General features: G+C 35.7%; 1 protein-coding gene across 1 annotated transcript in view; it reads left to right on the forward strand.

The window, feature by feature from the left end:
- The window catches only part of r (carbamoyl-phosphate synthetase 2, aspartate transcarbamylase, and dihydroorotase rudimentary), a 263,246-nt gene that overhangs the window by 63,204 nt on the left and 185,539 nt on the right, over positions 1–14,503 (forward strand). Inside the window, 3 exon segments of the mRNA XM_081746006.1 lie at positions 5,257–5,388; positions 8,545–8,720; positions 13,036–13,235. Of these exon segments, the coding sequence (XP_081602132.1) occupies positions 5,257–5,388; positions 8,545–8,720; positions 13,036–13,235 (508 nt within the window).

Here is a 14,503-nt window from a genome sequence, read left to right on the forward strand (position 1 = left end):
CCCTGTTGGCTAATTACGAAAATGATTTCTTGTTAGCTAACCGTGATGCGATGGTGCGAACCCGACACTATTCACCTCGGGTCGATAAATCTCTTACAGATTTTACGATTAATGCCTATAATGAACTTAAACTTGTCAATCCGTTTCAGCCCGAATCCAGAATAATCGCTTCCGTACGCATTTTATTGCCATATAAATTACAACAGATACTGTTGTCTGCTCAATGCGTAAACTTCAATCATCTGATAATTTTAGTTCAGAACTTCGAGAATCAATTCCCGAACCCTAGCGGAAGTAATCGTAATCCACCCAATCCAATTCCTGTCAGAAACCTGAATATAACTAGTGAAAATATCGAAAACCTTCGCAGCGATGAGAGGTCACGTGATAATACTGGCATTGGAATTAGTGAAAGATCTATTATACGTACTGGAACTGGAGCTAATGGAAGATTCAATTCTAGCGGCAGAAATGGAACGAATTATGGTAATCCGAGGAACAGTTGGACGAACGGAAGAAACTTTCGTGGAAGACGTAATTACAGTAACAATGTCATGCATACCAGTGTGACTCAAAACAGATTCAATTGGAGATCTCGAGATGGCAGGAACTGTCGGAATAGGACCGAAGTAATAAATGAAATGGGAAATGGATCAAGAGAGAATAACCAAGATTGTGGTGTTCAATGTACTTTAATTGACTCATTTGTTAATCATAATTTAAACTAAAACCCGCTGATATGGTTGGGGTTAATCCCATATCAGCTGAAGGTTCTCACGATTATTCATCTCAATGTTCATCTAATAGTTTACTTGCGAACGACGGTAATTTATTTAAGGATAACTATGATGATAAATATAAATTTGATGTAGTAAATAGACGTTGTGTATATCAGTATTTACCCATTGCAAATTGTTACTGGGAAACCGATGATGACATTGATGATTCATATAATTATGACAATGATTTTGTATTTTTGAAGTCGTTCTGTACGGCAAGAATTCCTGTGAAAGTTAATGGAATTTCTCTAAACGCTTTACTTGATACGGGAGCTAACGCGTCGTTGTTGTCTTTTTCATTTTGGAGTAAGATTGCTAAAGAATATTCAAATCCCAGATTGGAAAAGCTTGAAAATTTGATACTAGTTGATTATACAGGGAAACATAAAAAGCGAGTTATGGGCAGAACTCATATTGTCTTATCTGTGCAAGAACGGGATATTAATCTTCCTATTCTAGTAATAAATGAGTTAAATGAAAACCTTTTGATTGGACTCGACTTCATAACACAATTTCGTGTAATTTTAAACTTTGAGAACCAAACATTTACCTTACCTGGGTTAACTGACAGAATAACACAAAAATTAATTTCTCATATGGAAGAAAGCTCACTTCAATGCAATATGGTAAATAATTTAGTTGATGAAGGTGAGGGGACGTATCCGTTCGATCTTTATGTCCAAAAAATTTCACATGATTTGGAAATTAAAGACCCAGATATAACTTCACAATTTGTACAGATTTTGCATAAACACCGAAAGGTATTTTCTAACCGCCCAGGTTGTTGTAAAGATTTCCTATATTCACTTGAGGTACATAACAAAAACCCAATTGTTACTAAACCCTATATAATTCCCTACAGGTTCAGGGAAAATGTAAGGAAACAAATCTCAGAAATGTTGCGTGACGGGATAATTAGTCCGTCCCAAAGTGTTCACTTAAACCCCATTCATGTTGTACCGAAAAAGGATGGACGCCTGAGAATTGTTTTAGATATGCGTAAATTGAACTCGTGTATAAAATTACAACAAGTCAGATACCCACCTGTAGAAGAAATTTTAAGTACATTACAAGGGAACGTTATTTTTGGGAATCTCGATTTGGTCATGGCGTATAACCAAATCCTGCTAGATAAGGAATCACGACCCTACACGGCCTTTTCCTTCGAAGGACATCTATACGAATATAATCGAGTAGTTTTTGGTCTGATCAATGGAAGTGCAGCGTTAGCATCATGCTTAAATCGAGTTCTGGGTCAAGATCTGAGGAGTAATGTAATAGTGTATGCTGACGACATATTAATTATGGGAAAAGATTATCAAAATTATTTGAAATATCTGGATATTGTGTTAAAACGTTTAGAAGTGTCTGGGTTTACTTTAAATCTGGAAAAATCAAAGTTTTTCAAAACGTCAATAGAATTTCTTGGTTATCAGATCGATTCAGAGGGTTTGTGTTTCAGCGAGTCCAAAGTTCAGGCTATTAACGATCTGCCTCCGCCAACCAATGTAAAACAAACTCGTCAAATTCTAGGATTGTTCAATTGGTTTCGAAAATCGATTCCCCGTTTTGCTGAAATTGCACAACCTTTATTCACTATTACCAAAAAGGGAATACCATGGCAGTGGGGTGTGTTGCAGGAACGAAGTTTCAACCAACTGAAGGACTGTGTAATGCGAAATATTCGTTTAAATCATCCGAATTATGATATGCCTTTTTTTGTGCAGTGTGATGGTTCTCTAGCGGGAGTATCTGGAATTCTTTGGCAACCCAATCCTTCAATGGAAAGTCCCGCTGTCATACATTGTGTGAGTCGGACACTCAAGAAAGCAGAAAAGGGGTATACTACTACTGAAATCGAACTGTTAGCAATACGTTTTTCGATCCAAAAGTTTGCTCCATATATTAGTGGGTGCCATTTTACGATAATCACCGATCACAGTTCGTTACGATATCTTCGCAGTATACGAGGGTACAACAATAGATTATTAAGATGGTCGCTAGAACTCCAGTCCTTCGATTTCGAAGTACAGCATATAAAAGGGATAAATAATGGTCCCGTGGATGCATTGTCAAGAATATTCCCTGGTGAAGAACAGCGCATCTTAAGTATAAACGTCTTTAAGATTCTTCAGGATGAAATTGTTCATGTAGATTTAGAAGACTTGATAAAGAATCAAAGAGATCATGAGGATTATATGAAAATTATCAACCATCTGTCGTCATGTGCCCCAGGTTGTAATTGCCCTAAAGGGTGGAATACCACGTTCGTGCTTTCAAATGATGTGTTGTTGATTAAAGACTTTAAATTTAAAAATCGCAAGAAAATCTGCGTTCCTCCTGCATTAATTCCTAAGATACTGAAGGCGTATCACGACGATTTTGGGCATTTTGGTTATCGAAAGGTTTTTGACCTAATCAATAAATCCTTTTATTGGAAATCCCTTAGACGTACTATTAAAACATATATTAGTGATTGTGAAGAGTGTATGCGTATTAAACATAATAACCGTGCTGTCAATAAGCCGATGCTTTCAATACTACCTGATAGACCTCACTACTTCCTGTCGATAGATTTATATGGTCCTTTACCAAGGGCATCTTCTGGAGAATCTTACTTGCTTACAGTGATGGATATATTTTCCCGTTATGTTGTGGCTTATCCTTTGAGAAAAGCGACGTCTTCAGCCATTATATACCGTATATTGAACGTATACATACCTCATTGTGGAACAGTAGAACATATTTTATGCGACAATGGTCCACAGTTTCGTAGCGACTCATTTATAAGATCAATGGCTAATGCGGGTATCAAAGTCCATTTTGTTACCCCATACCATCCGAGCAGTTCCGTGGTGGAGAATATCCATCGCCATTTTGGCACACTTTTCAGACACTTGTGTAAAGACAAACATTCGGATTGGGTAAAATATGTTACTCAAGTTACTTATTTCTTAAATTATTCTATCTCTGATTCGCTCGGAGTGGCACCGGCAAATATACATAACGGAACAGATATAATATACTCCATTGAACATCATTTTGATATAAAGTTAAGAGATTCGGAGGATTTGGAACCCTCACATTTGATAAGTATGGTACAAACTCGTCGATCTCGAAAATTCCAACGGCGCAATGAAAAAGTAAAGGAAGAACAGGAGAATAAGTACCAGATCAGAACTGGCGACATGGTGTTTCTGAAGCTCCATCCGCAAAGCAATGCTAGTTTAAAGCGAAGTGTTTATATATATTTCGTTTTAAAGTTTTTAGTGTTTTTATGGTGGAAGATAAACGTAGAAGCAAACACTATAACACGGGTCGCGCTGATTTTGAAAGACAGGGAATTTACAGTGAGTCAGAGAAATGCTTTTAAATATGCTGAAAGTCGGGGAAATCTGCTATATATTTAACAGAAAAGTTAGGAATTTTTTTTTTCTTTAGCACAAAAGATATAAGATATGAAAAAGCCTCTTTAAATAAAGACTGATTCAAAAAGAAGCAAGAAAAAAGGCTGAGAAAATAAAATTACCTTTCGAAATAAAGAAGCCTGGGGAGTACCGTAAGATGTGAACTTCAAGCTTTGAAAGAACAAATTAATTCAGAAATTCAAATGTTAGAGAAATGATTGTAGTTAATCAGAGAGATAAGTCAAATTATGATATATACGAGTTTTGTTTCGGTTTGAGTGTATTCAGAATGCCGAAATGTTGAAGATATCTTTCGTGGTACTAGTGTTTTAGTGTATTGTATTTTGACTCATAATAAGTGATTACAGTAAGTTTATAATGTATTTAGAGTATAAGGAGAGCATTGAACAGGTATGAGAATAGTGGGGGGCCGGTTAAATTATTTTTTTCTACCCTAACTATAAATAATAGTATCGCGAGTCAGGAAAAATTTACTTACTTGGTCATAAGAAAACTCAAGTCAGGGGAATCGACACCAGAATTTTGGTTTGAACCCGGTACAGTTGTTTGACCATATAGAAATGGATAAATATGGCGTCAAGATAAAGGGGTTAAAATAAAGATAGTGCATGGAAGCTTCTTAATTTGTGGCAACTTACCTGCTAGTATAGCAAACAGAATACTAGTATGGCAAAATACTCACGATAAAGCGATCAGTTGGATTTGTGTGTTGTGAATAACAGGTGTCGTTTCGAACATCCTCCACGAAAGTCCATACGATTCAAGAATTTTGAGACACCCTATACTTTACTATTACGATTATAAAAGCTTGCAAATCCTAATTTGGCAAGCGGCGCTAGGTGAGGAAATCGTCTGGGAAAACATAAACTATCTCTCCTCTGTATTATAAGAAGTATTTTAAAGTATTTTAAAGTTGAAAGTTTTGTAGTTAAACAATATTTTAAATTTTACTCAAGGTTTAAAATACAGTTTCATTTTTATTTCCACTTGTAAAAAACCTGTGTATCTCTTATGTATCTTTCGTAATACTGTAATATCTACTTCTGTAGGAGTGACTCCATTTGTTAAGCAAATAGATACTGTAGCAGCAGAATGGCCAGCGAGCACAAATTATCTGTATCTGACGTATAATGGAATATCACATGACTTGGCTTTCCCAGGAGGCTACACCATGGTAATAGGTAAGCTTATTGTGTATTTAAATTTATTCCACCTGGAATCTAAAGTGTGATCATGTAATTCTGCCCTTTAGATTGAGAGTTAGTGTGATGGAAAAGGACCTGTTTCGTGCAAGGGAATCTTGCATGATAGTATGTGCACCAGCCTTTTTCTCCGGATTTAAGTCGCAGCATTGTTCAGGGCCCACGTAAATTTAAAAAGAAAATCCCTTCCTTATGAACGTAAAGTAAAATAAATCAATCAAGTTTTATAGACGAAGTTCTTTAGAAATCATGTGTAACCGATTAGTTAGTTCGTGAGCTTTCTTGCGCATAGAAATCATGTGTAACCGATTAGTTAGTTCGTGAGACTTTGTTGCGCATAGAAATCATATGTAATCGATTAGTTCGTGTCACGTTGTTGCGCATAGAAATCTTGTGTAAGCGATTAGTTAGTTCGTGAGACTTTGTTGCGCATAGAAATCATGTGTAATCGATTAGTTAGTTCGTGAGACTTTGTTGCGCATAGTTTCAGGTTCAATTTCTAATGCCACAAAATTTTCTGTACCGTCCCTGAATCAGAGGGAAATAGGAAACCACTTGAATTTAGACGTACTGAAATCTTGTCTAGAAAGACAATGAACAATGGGTACAGATGCACTGACTACATATCATCTAGTTATCAAGCCATCTGGCGGACCATGGCCCTTTCTAATGCTAGAATTTATCCTTTTTAGATTATTTCTTCAGGGTTAGATACTTTCGCATGACTTACAGCGCAAACGCAGGATTCCTGATTCAGTCCCAATTGAGGAGTTAATACTTTGTGTCGTTGACCGAGAATAATGAGGACAAGTGAGGAGCTATTTAAATAATAATGTTAATGGACTAAATTGAACTCGTGCAATCTAGCCTGCCACGAAGTTTTCGTGCGCCAATTCGTCAGAAGTTATTTTATTAGAAGCTAAATGAAATAAGTGTGTCCATCCCTCCCAAATTTACTTTTCACCCCAAATTTATCATGTTTCTCTCTCTTCCCCCAAATTTACCATTCTGCCTCTAAAATTTATCTTTCTTCCCCCAAATTTACGATTCTACCTCCAAAATTTGTCTTTCTTCCCCCAAATTTACCATTCTGCCTCCAAAATTTATCTTTCTTCCCCAAATTTACCATTCTGCCTCCAAAATTTATCTTTCTTCCCCCCAAATTTACCATTCTGCCTCCAAAATTTATCTTTCTTCCCCCAAATTTACCATTCTGCAGTTTGATTGTACTATTTTTAATGAAAATTTCTCTCTCCCAAATAATCTCATGGGCGTAATTTGCGTCCTAAAATCCACCTGTAGTCGGTCACCTCTGAGTGCAGCAAGTTTGTAAACATTTTTTCGTTTCTCCAAACCTTTCTTTTGGTGTTGCAGACCACGAGTGGAAACGCATGTTTATATGATCTTGGGTCCATATCTAATATAGCCTTGATACTGAAAACTGACACTAAACAAAATTATTTTCATTCTATCGTGTATAATTTAGTATTTTCGAAGGTAAAATTGAAACAGAAATTTTACCTTGTAAGTTAGAAAAACAAGAATGTATATATACGAACATGGTTTTTTCCACTTCAAAACTGTAATAGTTAAACATTATACAAAAGTAGTGAAGACAGAAAAATATTTTGTACATTTATTTTTTAATTGGGTATTTAATATTTTATATATAAGGTTTTTAGATACACACTTGTATTAATAACTAAGGCAAATTAAAAAAAAAAACTACCATTAAAAATTAAAATTTGTATATGAGTAATAAAATTATTTCTCTAGTGTAATAGTTCAAAATATTTTGTTTCAAGTGGGTATACTAGTTACAGAAGACCTTTTTCTTATTTTATTTTTTTATTTTTATTTATTTTATTTATTTATTTATTTTTTTTAATGGATTTGTAGGGACTGAAATCTATTTTCTTTGCAGTTTATTTCTGGCTCTTTATTCTTCAAAATTCTAGTGAGTTCGAGATTTTAGTTCCCGCCGGCCGAAATATCAGAATTTCCTACATTATTTCATCATTATTTGTATTTCCTACCTTTTTAGGCTATGACAGTATTGTGAAGGTATTAGAACTACGAGGAAATTTTGTTAAAATTTTCTCTTTTCATCTCCTTAAGGGGGCAGACTACTAAATATTTTTGAAAAGCTAACAAATTTTCCTTTGCCCGTTTTTCGTAAGTGAAAAGAGATAATGTAATGTAATTTACCACAATAATAGATAATGTTATTCTACATCCGAAAAGGGGGCCGCGGTGGCTCAGTGGTAAAGCGTTCACCTCTGGTGCTTGGGGTCCCGGGTTCGATCCCAGCCCCCGCCAAGTGAACTTTGTGGTGGACAAACACCGTGTGCGTGGGTTTTCTCGGGGTTCTCCCGTTTCCTCCCACTTTCATCATTCCACCATTTCATTCATTACTCATCATCACCGTCTCCTTTAGCCTAGCCGGCATAACCGTGGGACGTAAAACTCAAAGATTTCATTTCATTTTATTTTCTACATCCGAAAATACAAATCGGAAGAATTATCAGTGTTGCTGTCCATAGAAATTATAGTGTGTCTAAAATTTGAATTACCCAAAAATGTAGGTTAAGGCAGCGACTACAAAAATGAACTCAACGGTAGTTGATTACTTATCATGTTGTCTTGGTTCCTTGTTTACTACTTTTTAAATAATGTTTGTATTTATTTTGTAATAACTTATTTATTTTGTAATAATTTCTGTAAATGATTACAAAATAAATACAAACATTATTAAAAAAATTAGTAAACAAGGAACCAAGACAACATGATAAGTAATAAACTATCGTTGAGTTCATTTTTGTAGTCGCTGCCTTAACCTAGATTTTGGAGTAATTCAAATTTTGAACACACTTTAATTTCTATGGATCGGAACACTGATAATTCTTCCGATTCGTATTTTCGGATGTAGAACACCATTATCTATTATTGTGGTAAGTTATATTTCATTATCTCTTCTCACTTACGAAAAACGGGCAAAAGAAAATTTGTTAACTTTTCAAAAATATTTAGTAGTCTGCCACCTTAAGACATAGCGGCATAGAGATTGTGAATTCATCCTCTAATATATCATTTTTGTCTGTTCCTGTTGTGACACTTTCTTTGAATTCATTGTAGGCTCTGGTGTATATCGTATTGGTAGTTCCGTAGAATTTGATTGGTGCGCTGTTGGATGTCTGCGGGAATTACGGAAACTGGGAAGGTCAACGATTATGGTGAACTATAACCCAGAAACAGTCAGCACGGATTACGATATGTGTGATAGGTTGTATTTTGATGAGATTTCATTCGAAGTAAGTATATAATTACAAACATATTTGGTACAATATAGTTAATAAAATACTACTAACCTTTTATTCATAATGAAAAAAAAAGTTGCTCTTTGAATTATTTCAGCAATGTATGCTACTTTCTTCAGTTACTTCTTGAATTTTTCGCTAGAACTGTCCTGGATCCTCTCATCTTAGGGCTATGCCAGAAGAGGACAACTTCATTACCTGGAAAACTAATTACGAAATAACAGAAATTTGTAAAGCACTTGTACACATATTCTGTAATAATAATAATAATAATAATAATAATAATAATAATAATAATAATAATAATAATAATAATATAATTAGCAGAGACTACTGAAATAATTTTGAAAAGATTAACTTTCTTACGGATACAAGATTAATGGTATTTCATTTACAAATATGTATCCTATATCAGTCATTAGCAAAAAGTAGGGTATAGTTCTTTAAATTTGCTTCTTTTTTAAGTATCATTTGAATTTACAAAGTCGGGTCGTGAGGAAAATCACATCGGACAAAAAAGTATCTGATTCATATTATCTTTGCTTTAGTAATTCACCACAGAAAAACAGAATCTCTGAGCAAAGTATAAAGTTTTTAATTAAAATGTTGATATGTAAACAGTTTCACCAACTAACTAAACATTTGGCTTTGTAAGATTATACTGGAATGAAGTAAAAAAAAAAACTTTGTTTTACGTCCCACGTTTATGCAGGCTAGGCTAAAGGAGATGGTAATGATAAACGAATGAAATGGTGGAATGAAGAAAGTGGGAGGAAACGGAGGAACCCCGAACCCCCCCCCACACACACACGGTGTTTGTCCTCCAGAAAATTCACTTGGAGTGAGCAGAAATCAAACCAAAAACCCCACACAACAGAGGTGAACGCTTTACCACTGAGCCACCGCGGCCTGTGGAATGAAGTCAGATGTTTAGTTAGTTGTCGAAAGTGTTGCACGTCAATATTTTAATTAGTTTGTCGGAAAAAAAAAACTAAAGCAAATGAAAAATGAAATGAAATATTTCAAATTTACGTCCACGATTATGCCCTTTAGGCTAAGGAAGATGATTATTAAGGCATGTGAATGATGATGGAAGAATTGGTGGAATCAGAAAGTAGGAGGAAACGGGAGTACGCCGAGAAAATCCACGGACACGAGGTTGTACACCACAAACTTTCTTGGGAAAACTAAAGCTTTCTCGCTTCAAAGTAAGGGGAAAACTTGCTTAATGTACTAATTGTTGAATACTAGAATAAATGAATTAAGTTAATTTTCTTCCCTTAGTTTGAAGAAAAAAATACCGATGTGGCTTCCACTCACGAGCAGCCTCTGAATTTATATAAAATTGCGAAGGTGTATTGAAACATATATATTGTAATATCCCATGTAATGTTTGTAAACAAACAATTCCACATGTCAGTGTTTACAAACACCACCACGTGATTCGGCAAGAAGACTTCACACCAGAGGGCTCTGTTGGCCAATTAATTTACCCACTGCTTGCTTCGGAGCTTTGGGCACCTTATTCCACTCCGCTTAGCCTGCACGGGGCTCTGCAAAGATCCTGTCTACAACCTTACGGTCAATTACCACCTATAATTAACCTTTAATATTAAAGAAATTAATTTGTACAGTATTTTGTGAAAATACTTTTTATAAAAAAATATGTATATATATAATAATTGGTAATGGGAAATCAATTCCAAACACTGTTTTTATTAACGCTTTACCTATACCTATATGAAACAAAGTTTTACAATATTCTTTGTGATATACTAATGGGACAGACAATATAATATTACAAATTAACAGTGTTAAATATCTGCACCATTTTTCTTTTGATTTATATGTAAAACAATTTCTCTTTCTTTTGTAATAAGCCACAATTTTAATGATTTAATTTTACTTTTTTCCCCCTTGAAATCTCTTTAAGTGTTTCTTCGTGAAAATTAAATTGAGTTGCGTATAATTTCAATATTTAGTAATCAAATTTAAGTAATGTCTATAATATAACTATAATATAAAACTACATGAACTGACATAAAATAAAGGGGTACTTCCGATTGACGTGGAAAGTTGAAATCTGGCATAATTGTAGCTTTCCAAGACTAACCCATAGGAAAATTGCCAAAAGTAAATACTTTTAATTTTTAGGAGGTCTAAATTCCCGATGCTATTTAAATGGGTCTTTTCTTTTTTAACCTATAATCTCATGTTTTAGGTACTTGTAATCGGAATAAAAACTTTAAGTTCGGTATTCTTGTACGTTTTCATTAGCGTTACCTAAGTAAATCACTTAAAATAAAAATTTCCAACTGTAGATTGGTTTTATGGGGAACTGAAAAATCTTTCCCATGTTATTTATATGGGACACCTTCTACACCCCAAAATGTTTAGGCACTTCCGCAGGAATGATGAAACATGATTGTAGCCTTACTGGACTAATCCGCAGGAAAATTGCCAAAAATGAATATTTTTAGTTTTTAGGGATCTAAAGGGGGGATGAAGATTTTTTTTTTATGGACGTTTTCTGGGGATACAAAATCTTATCTTTTAGATAGTTGAAATAGAAAAAATAAACTTGAAATTTGGAGTTGTGTGTTTAAGAGGTACAAGGCCTTGTACCTCTTAAACTCTGGGATCAGGTGGCGAACCCCCATCTGGGCAAAATTCAGGAAATTAAAGAGCAAATGCACGAAATTCACTCTTGATGCAAAGCTGATACATACAAGATGCGAGGCCGTAGGCTGAGTAAACGCGGAGGTCTGGGAGCGGAGCAACCCTCACAGAAAAAAAGTCAAGTGGCGGGTAATCTGGGGACCATGGCAGCCAGGCAATTGGTCCACCACGACCTATCCACTTATCTTGGAAATGCTGATCAAGAAATTCCCTTACTTCTATCAAGTAGTGCGGCGGGGCGCCATCTTGTTACCACCATAAGCGGTCATCGTGGTCATCTTCATCTAACTGTGGAACAAGGAAGTTCTGGAGCATATCAAGATAGGCGATGCCGGTGATGGTGATCTCAGCAAAGAAGAATGAATGGTCCATAAACCTTTGTTCTGGAAACAGCGCAAAACACGTTCACTTGAGGGCTGTCACGAACCAGCTCCACGTATACATGTGGATTTTCCATGCCCCGAATACGACAATTGTGTGTGTTAACTTGGCCGGAAAGGTGAAAAGTTGATTCCTCACTGAATACCACATTGTTCAAGAATGACTCATCGCCATTAATGCGATCCAACATGGTAAGACGGAATTCATGTCGGGTATGTAAAGTTTTATCCTCTTCACTCAGTGCTTCAACCAAGGACTGTCTGTATGGGTTCATGGACAAACGTCTACACAATACACGCCAAACAGTGGTCTGAGGGATACGAGTTTCTTGTCATGCACGTCATGTAGATTTTCGAGGACTGCGAACAAAACTCTTCCTAAGTGCTTCCACCACATCGTCAGTCACGGGTGAGCAACCTGCAGTCTTTGTGTCTCGCACAGAACAATCTGTTTCAACACATGTTTGGTGCCATTTGTACACTGTTGGTCTGTTCGGTGGTTCCTTGGCGTATTGTGTGTGTAACTTACGCTGTACACTCGTTGCTGACCTCGTTTCTTCAAATCAAAACACGCACTCTTTCCACACCAGTGAAAGTCTCAATTTTCAACCACTGCCCGGTGGCGCCGCGTGTGGTCAACTCCGCAAACGTGAGTCATACTTGAAGTGTTTTGCAGTATAATGACATATAAACCAAGTCTGTATGTGGTTCCAATAAAGAATTATAACTGATTGAAGTTGTAAATCCTATAAAGAATCATCCTGTATAAAATGCAAATTTGTTTTGAAAAAACAAAACAAAAAAACAATTAACTATGGTTCAGTTAAGATCAAAGGTGGTACAAAGTAATACAATCGTATGAAGAGTTTTTACTGGAAATAAGTATTAGTTGGTGAGAAATAAGTATCAGTTGGTGGTGGTATTATGAGAGATTCAATGCTGCTTCTGAATTTGAAAAAGGGGCCAGCCCAACGAGCACGATGATGGGAGGGGGTGCGTAAAGTATGTAAGGTTCCCGAAGGGGAGGAACAGGAAAACAAGATTGGAAGACCTGCTGTTCCGAACAGTGATCAAATAAGTTATTTACTGTGTCTCCAGTCTCAAAGAAAAATTAAATTACTTTTAGTAATATATAGAAAGCAAATAATGTCTTTCCTGCTTTGAGTTATTGATCAATAAAAATAAATTGGAAAGAGATGTACCTTTTGAAATTTCCTACTTTTTGCCCCTTTTTAAAATCTCCTTATTAGGTGGTGATGGACATCTATAATTTGGAAAATCCCGAAGGAATAATTCTGAGTATGGGTGGACAATTGCCAAATAACATAGCCATGGACCTTCATAGGCAGCAAGCAAGAATCTTAGGTACATCTCCGGAGTCAGTAGATGGAGCTGAAAATAGATTCAAATTTTCCAGAATGTTGGATCGAATTGGCATATCGCAACCCAGGTAAGATATTTTTGTTATAGGTATTTAATATTTTTAATCTGGCAGTGGTAGTATTACCATGTGTACTGAAATACGTGAACGTCCAGGTGAAATTACAACAAATTGGCGAACTCGACAGTTTTTTTTTTTTTTTAAATAACTAGGATTATGTAAACATGTCCGTATATTTTGAGAGTAAAAATCTCCGTCTGCATACATTTATCGAAAAATTGTTGACTTTTCCTCCGTTTTCTAAGCTCAAGCGTATTGTGAACTCAATTTCATGTCAAATAAAGATATGTTTTTGCTATTTGTATTCAAAGAAAGAACTGTTTAAAAAAATCTAATATATTAAAACATATGAATGAGGAAAATCAACATGATGCTGCGTCAGTACTCTTATTTTTAATACATTTCAATGTATTTTTCATAATGCTTCGAAAGCAAACTTGGAACTAAAAGCTGAAAGTTGTCATTCTTGTATCGAAAGTTAATCTTTTATATAACGAGTTATCCAGAAAAAAGAGTGCTCGCATTTTTGGCATTTTAGAATATTGTAAAAATTCTGCTATTGCAGGAGTAGATGGAGCTGGGTTGAGTAAATCAGAGTCGGAATCTATATTAAAATATATATATATATATCTAATAACAATAATATTTACAGAAATACTGCAGTACAACTTTCTCTATTGTGTGGTAGAAATTAGGTAACCCAAGACCTTACAGCTTTAGGACAGAATTTCTATAGAGCTTCGGGCAAGCTAAGTACAGTGGTGTAGGAAACCCCAATGCTCCGAAGCAAGCAGTGAGGGAGTTAAGAGTCACAGGGCCCCAAAGCAGGCTAAGTCAACTAGAAGGGAAACCAAGAGTCCCGCAGCAGACTAGAGGCTTTGAGGTTTGGTTCTTCTAGTGCTTCAGACAAACAAGAGGAGGGGAGACCAATCGAAGATTGGTGCCTGTCTGCTGAATGCTCTCCAATATATATATATAAGCGCTCCAGGCGGCTGTGGTACTGCTGCTCCCATGACGTCATGTGACTTATAGGTGGTGCTTGTGGTGTCATCTGCTTCGTGTAGTAATCCCACGTGAAATGTAGTTCTCCAACGTAAACACATGTGGTTGATGTTTATAATCAGGAGTAGGTGACATTGTTTACAAATACTAGCACGTGGTACATTACAATGTAACTTTAGTGCTAGTTGCAGAAATAACTTTTCGAAAACAATCATTACACAATCTCACTCAACTTGCAAGATATTTAAATGAGATTCTTCCCAAGATTGAGTCCA

This window comes from Thermobia domestica, chromosome 18 (genome assembly GCF_964235325.1).
Source record: "Thermobia domestica chromosome 18, izTheDome1.hap1.1, whole genome shotgun sequence".
NCBI classification, from domain to species: Eukaryota; Metazoa; Arthropoda; class Insecta; order Zygentoma; family Lepismatidae; genus Thermobia; species Thermobia domestica.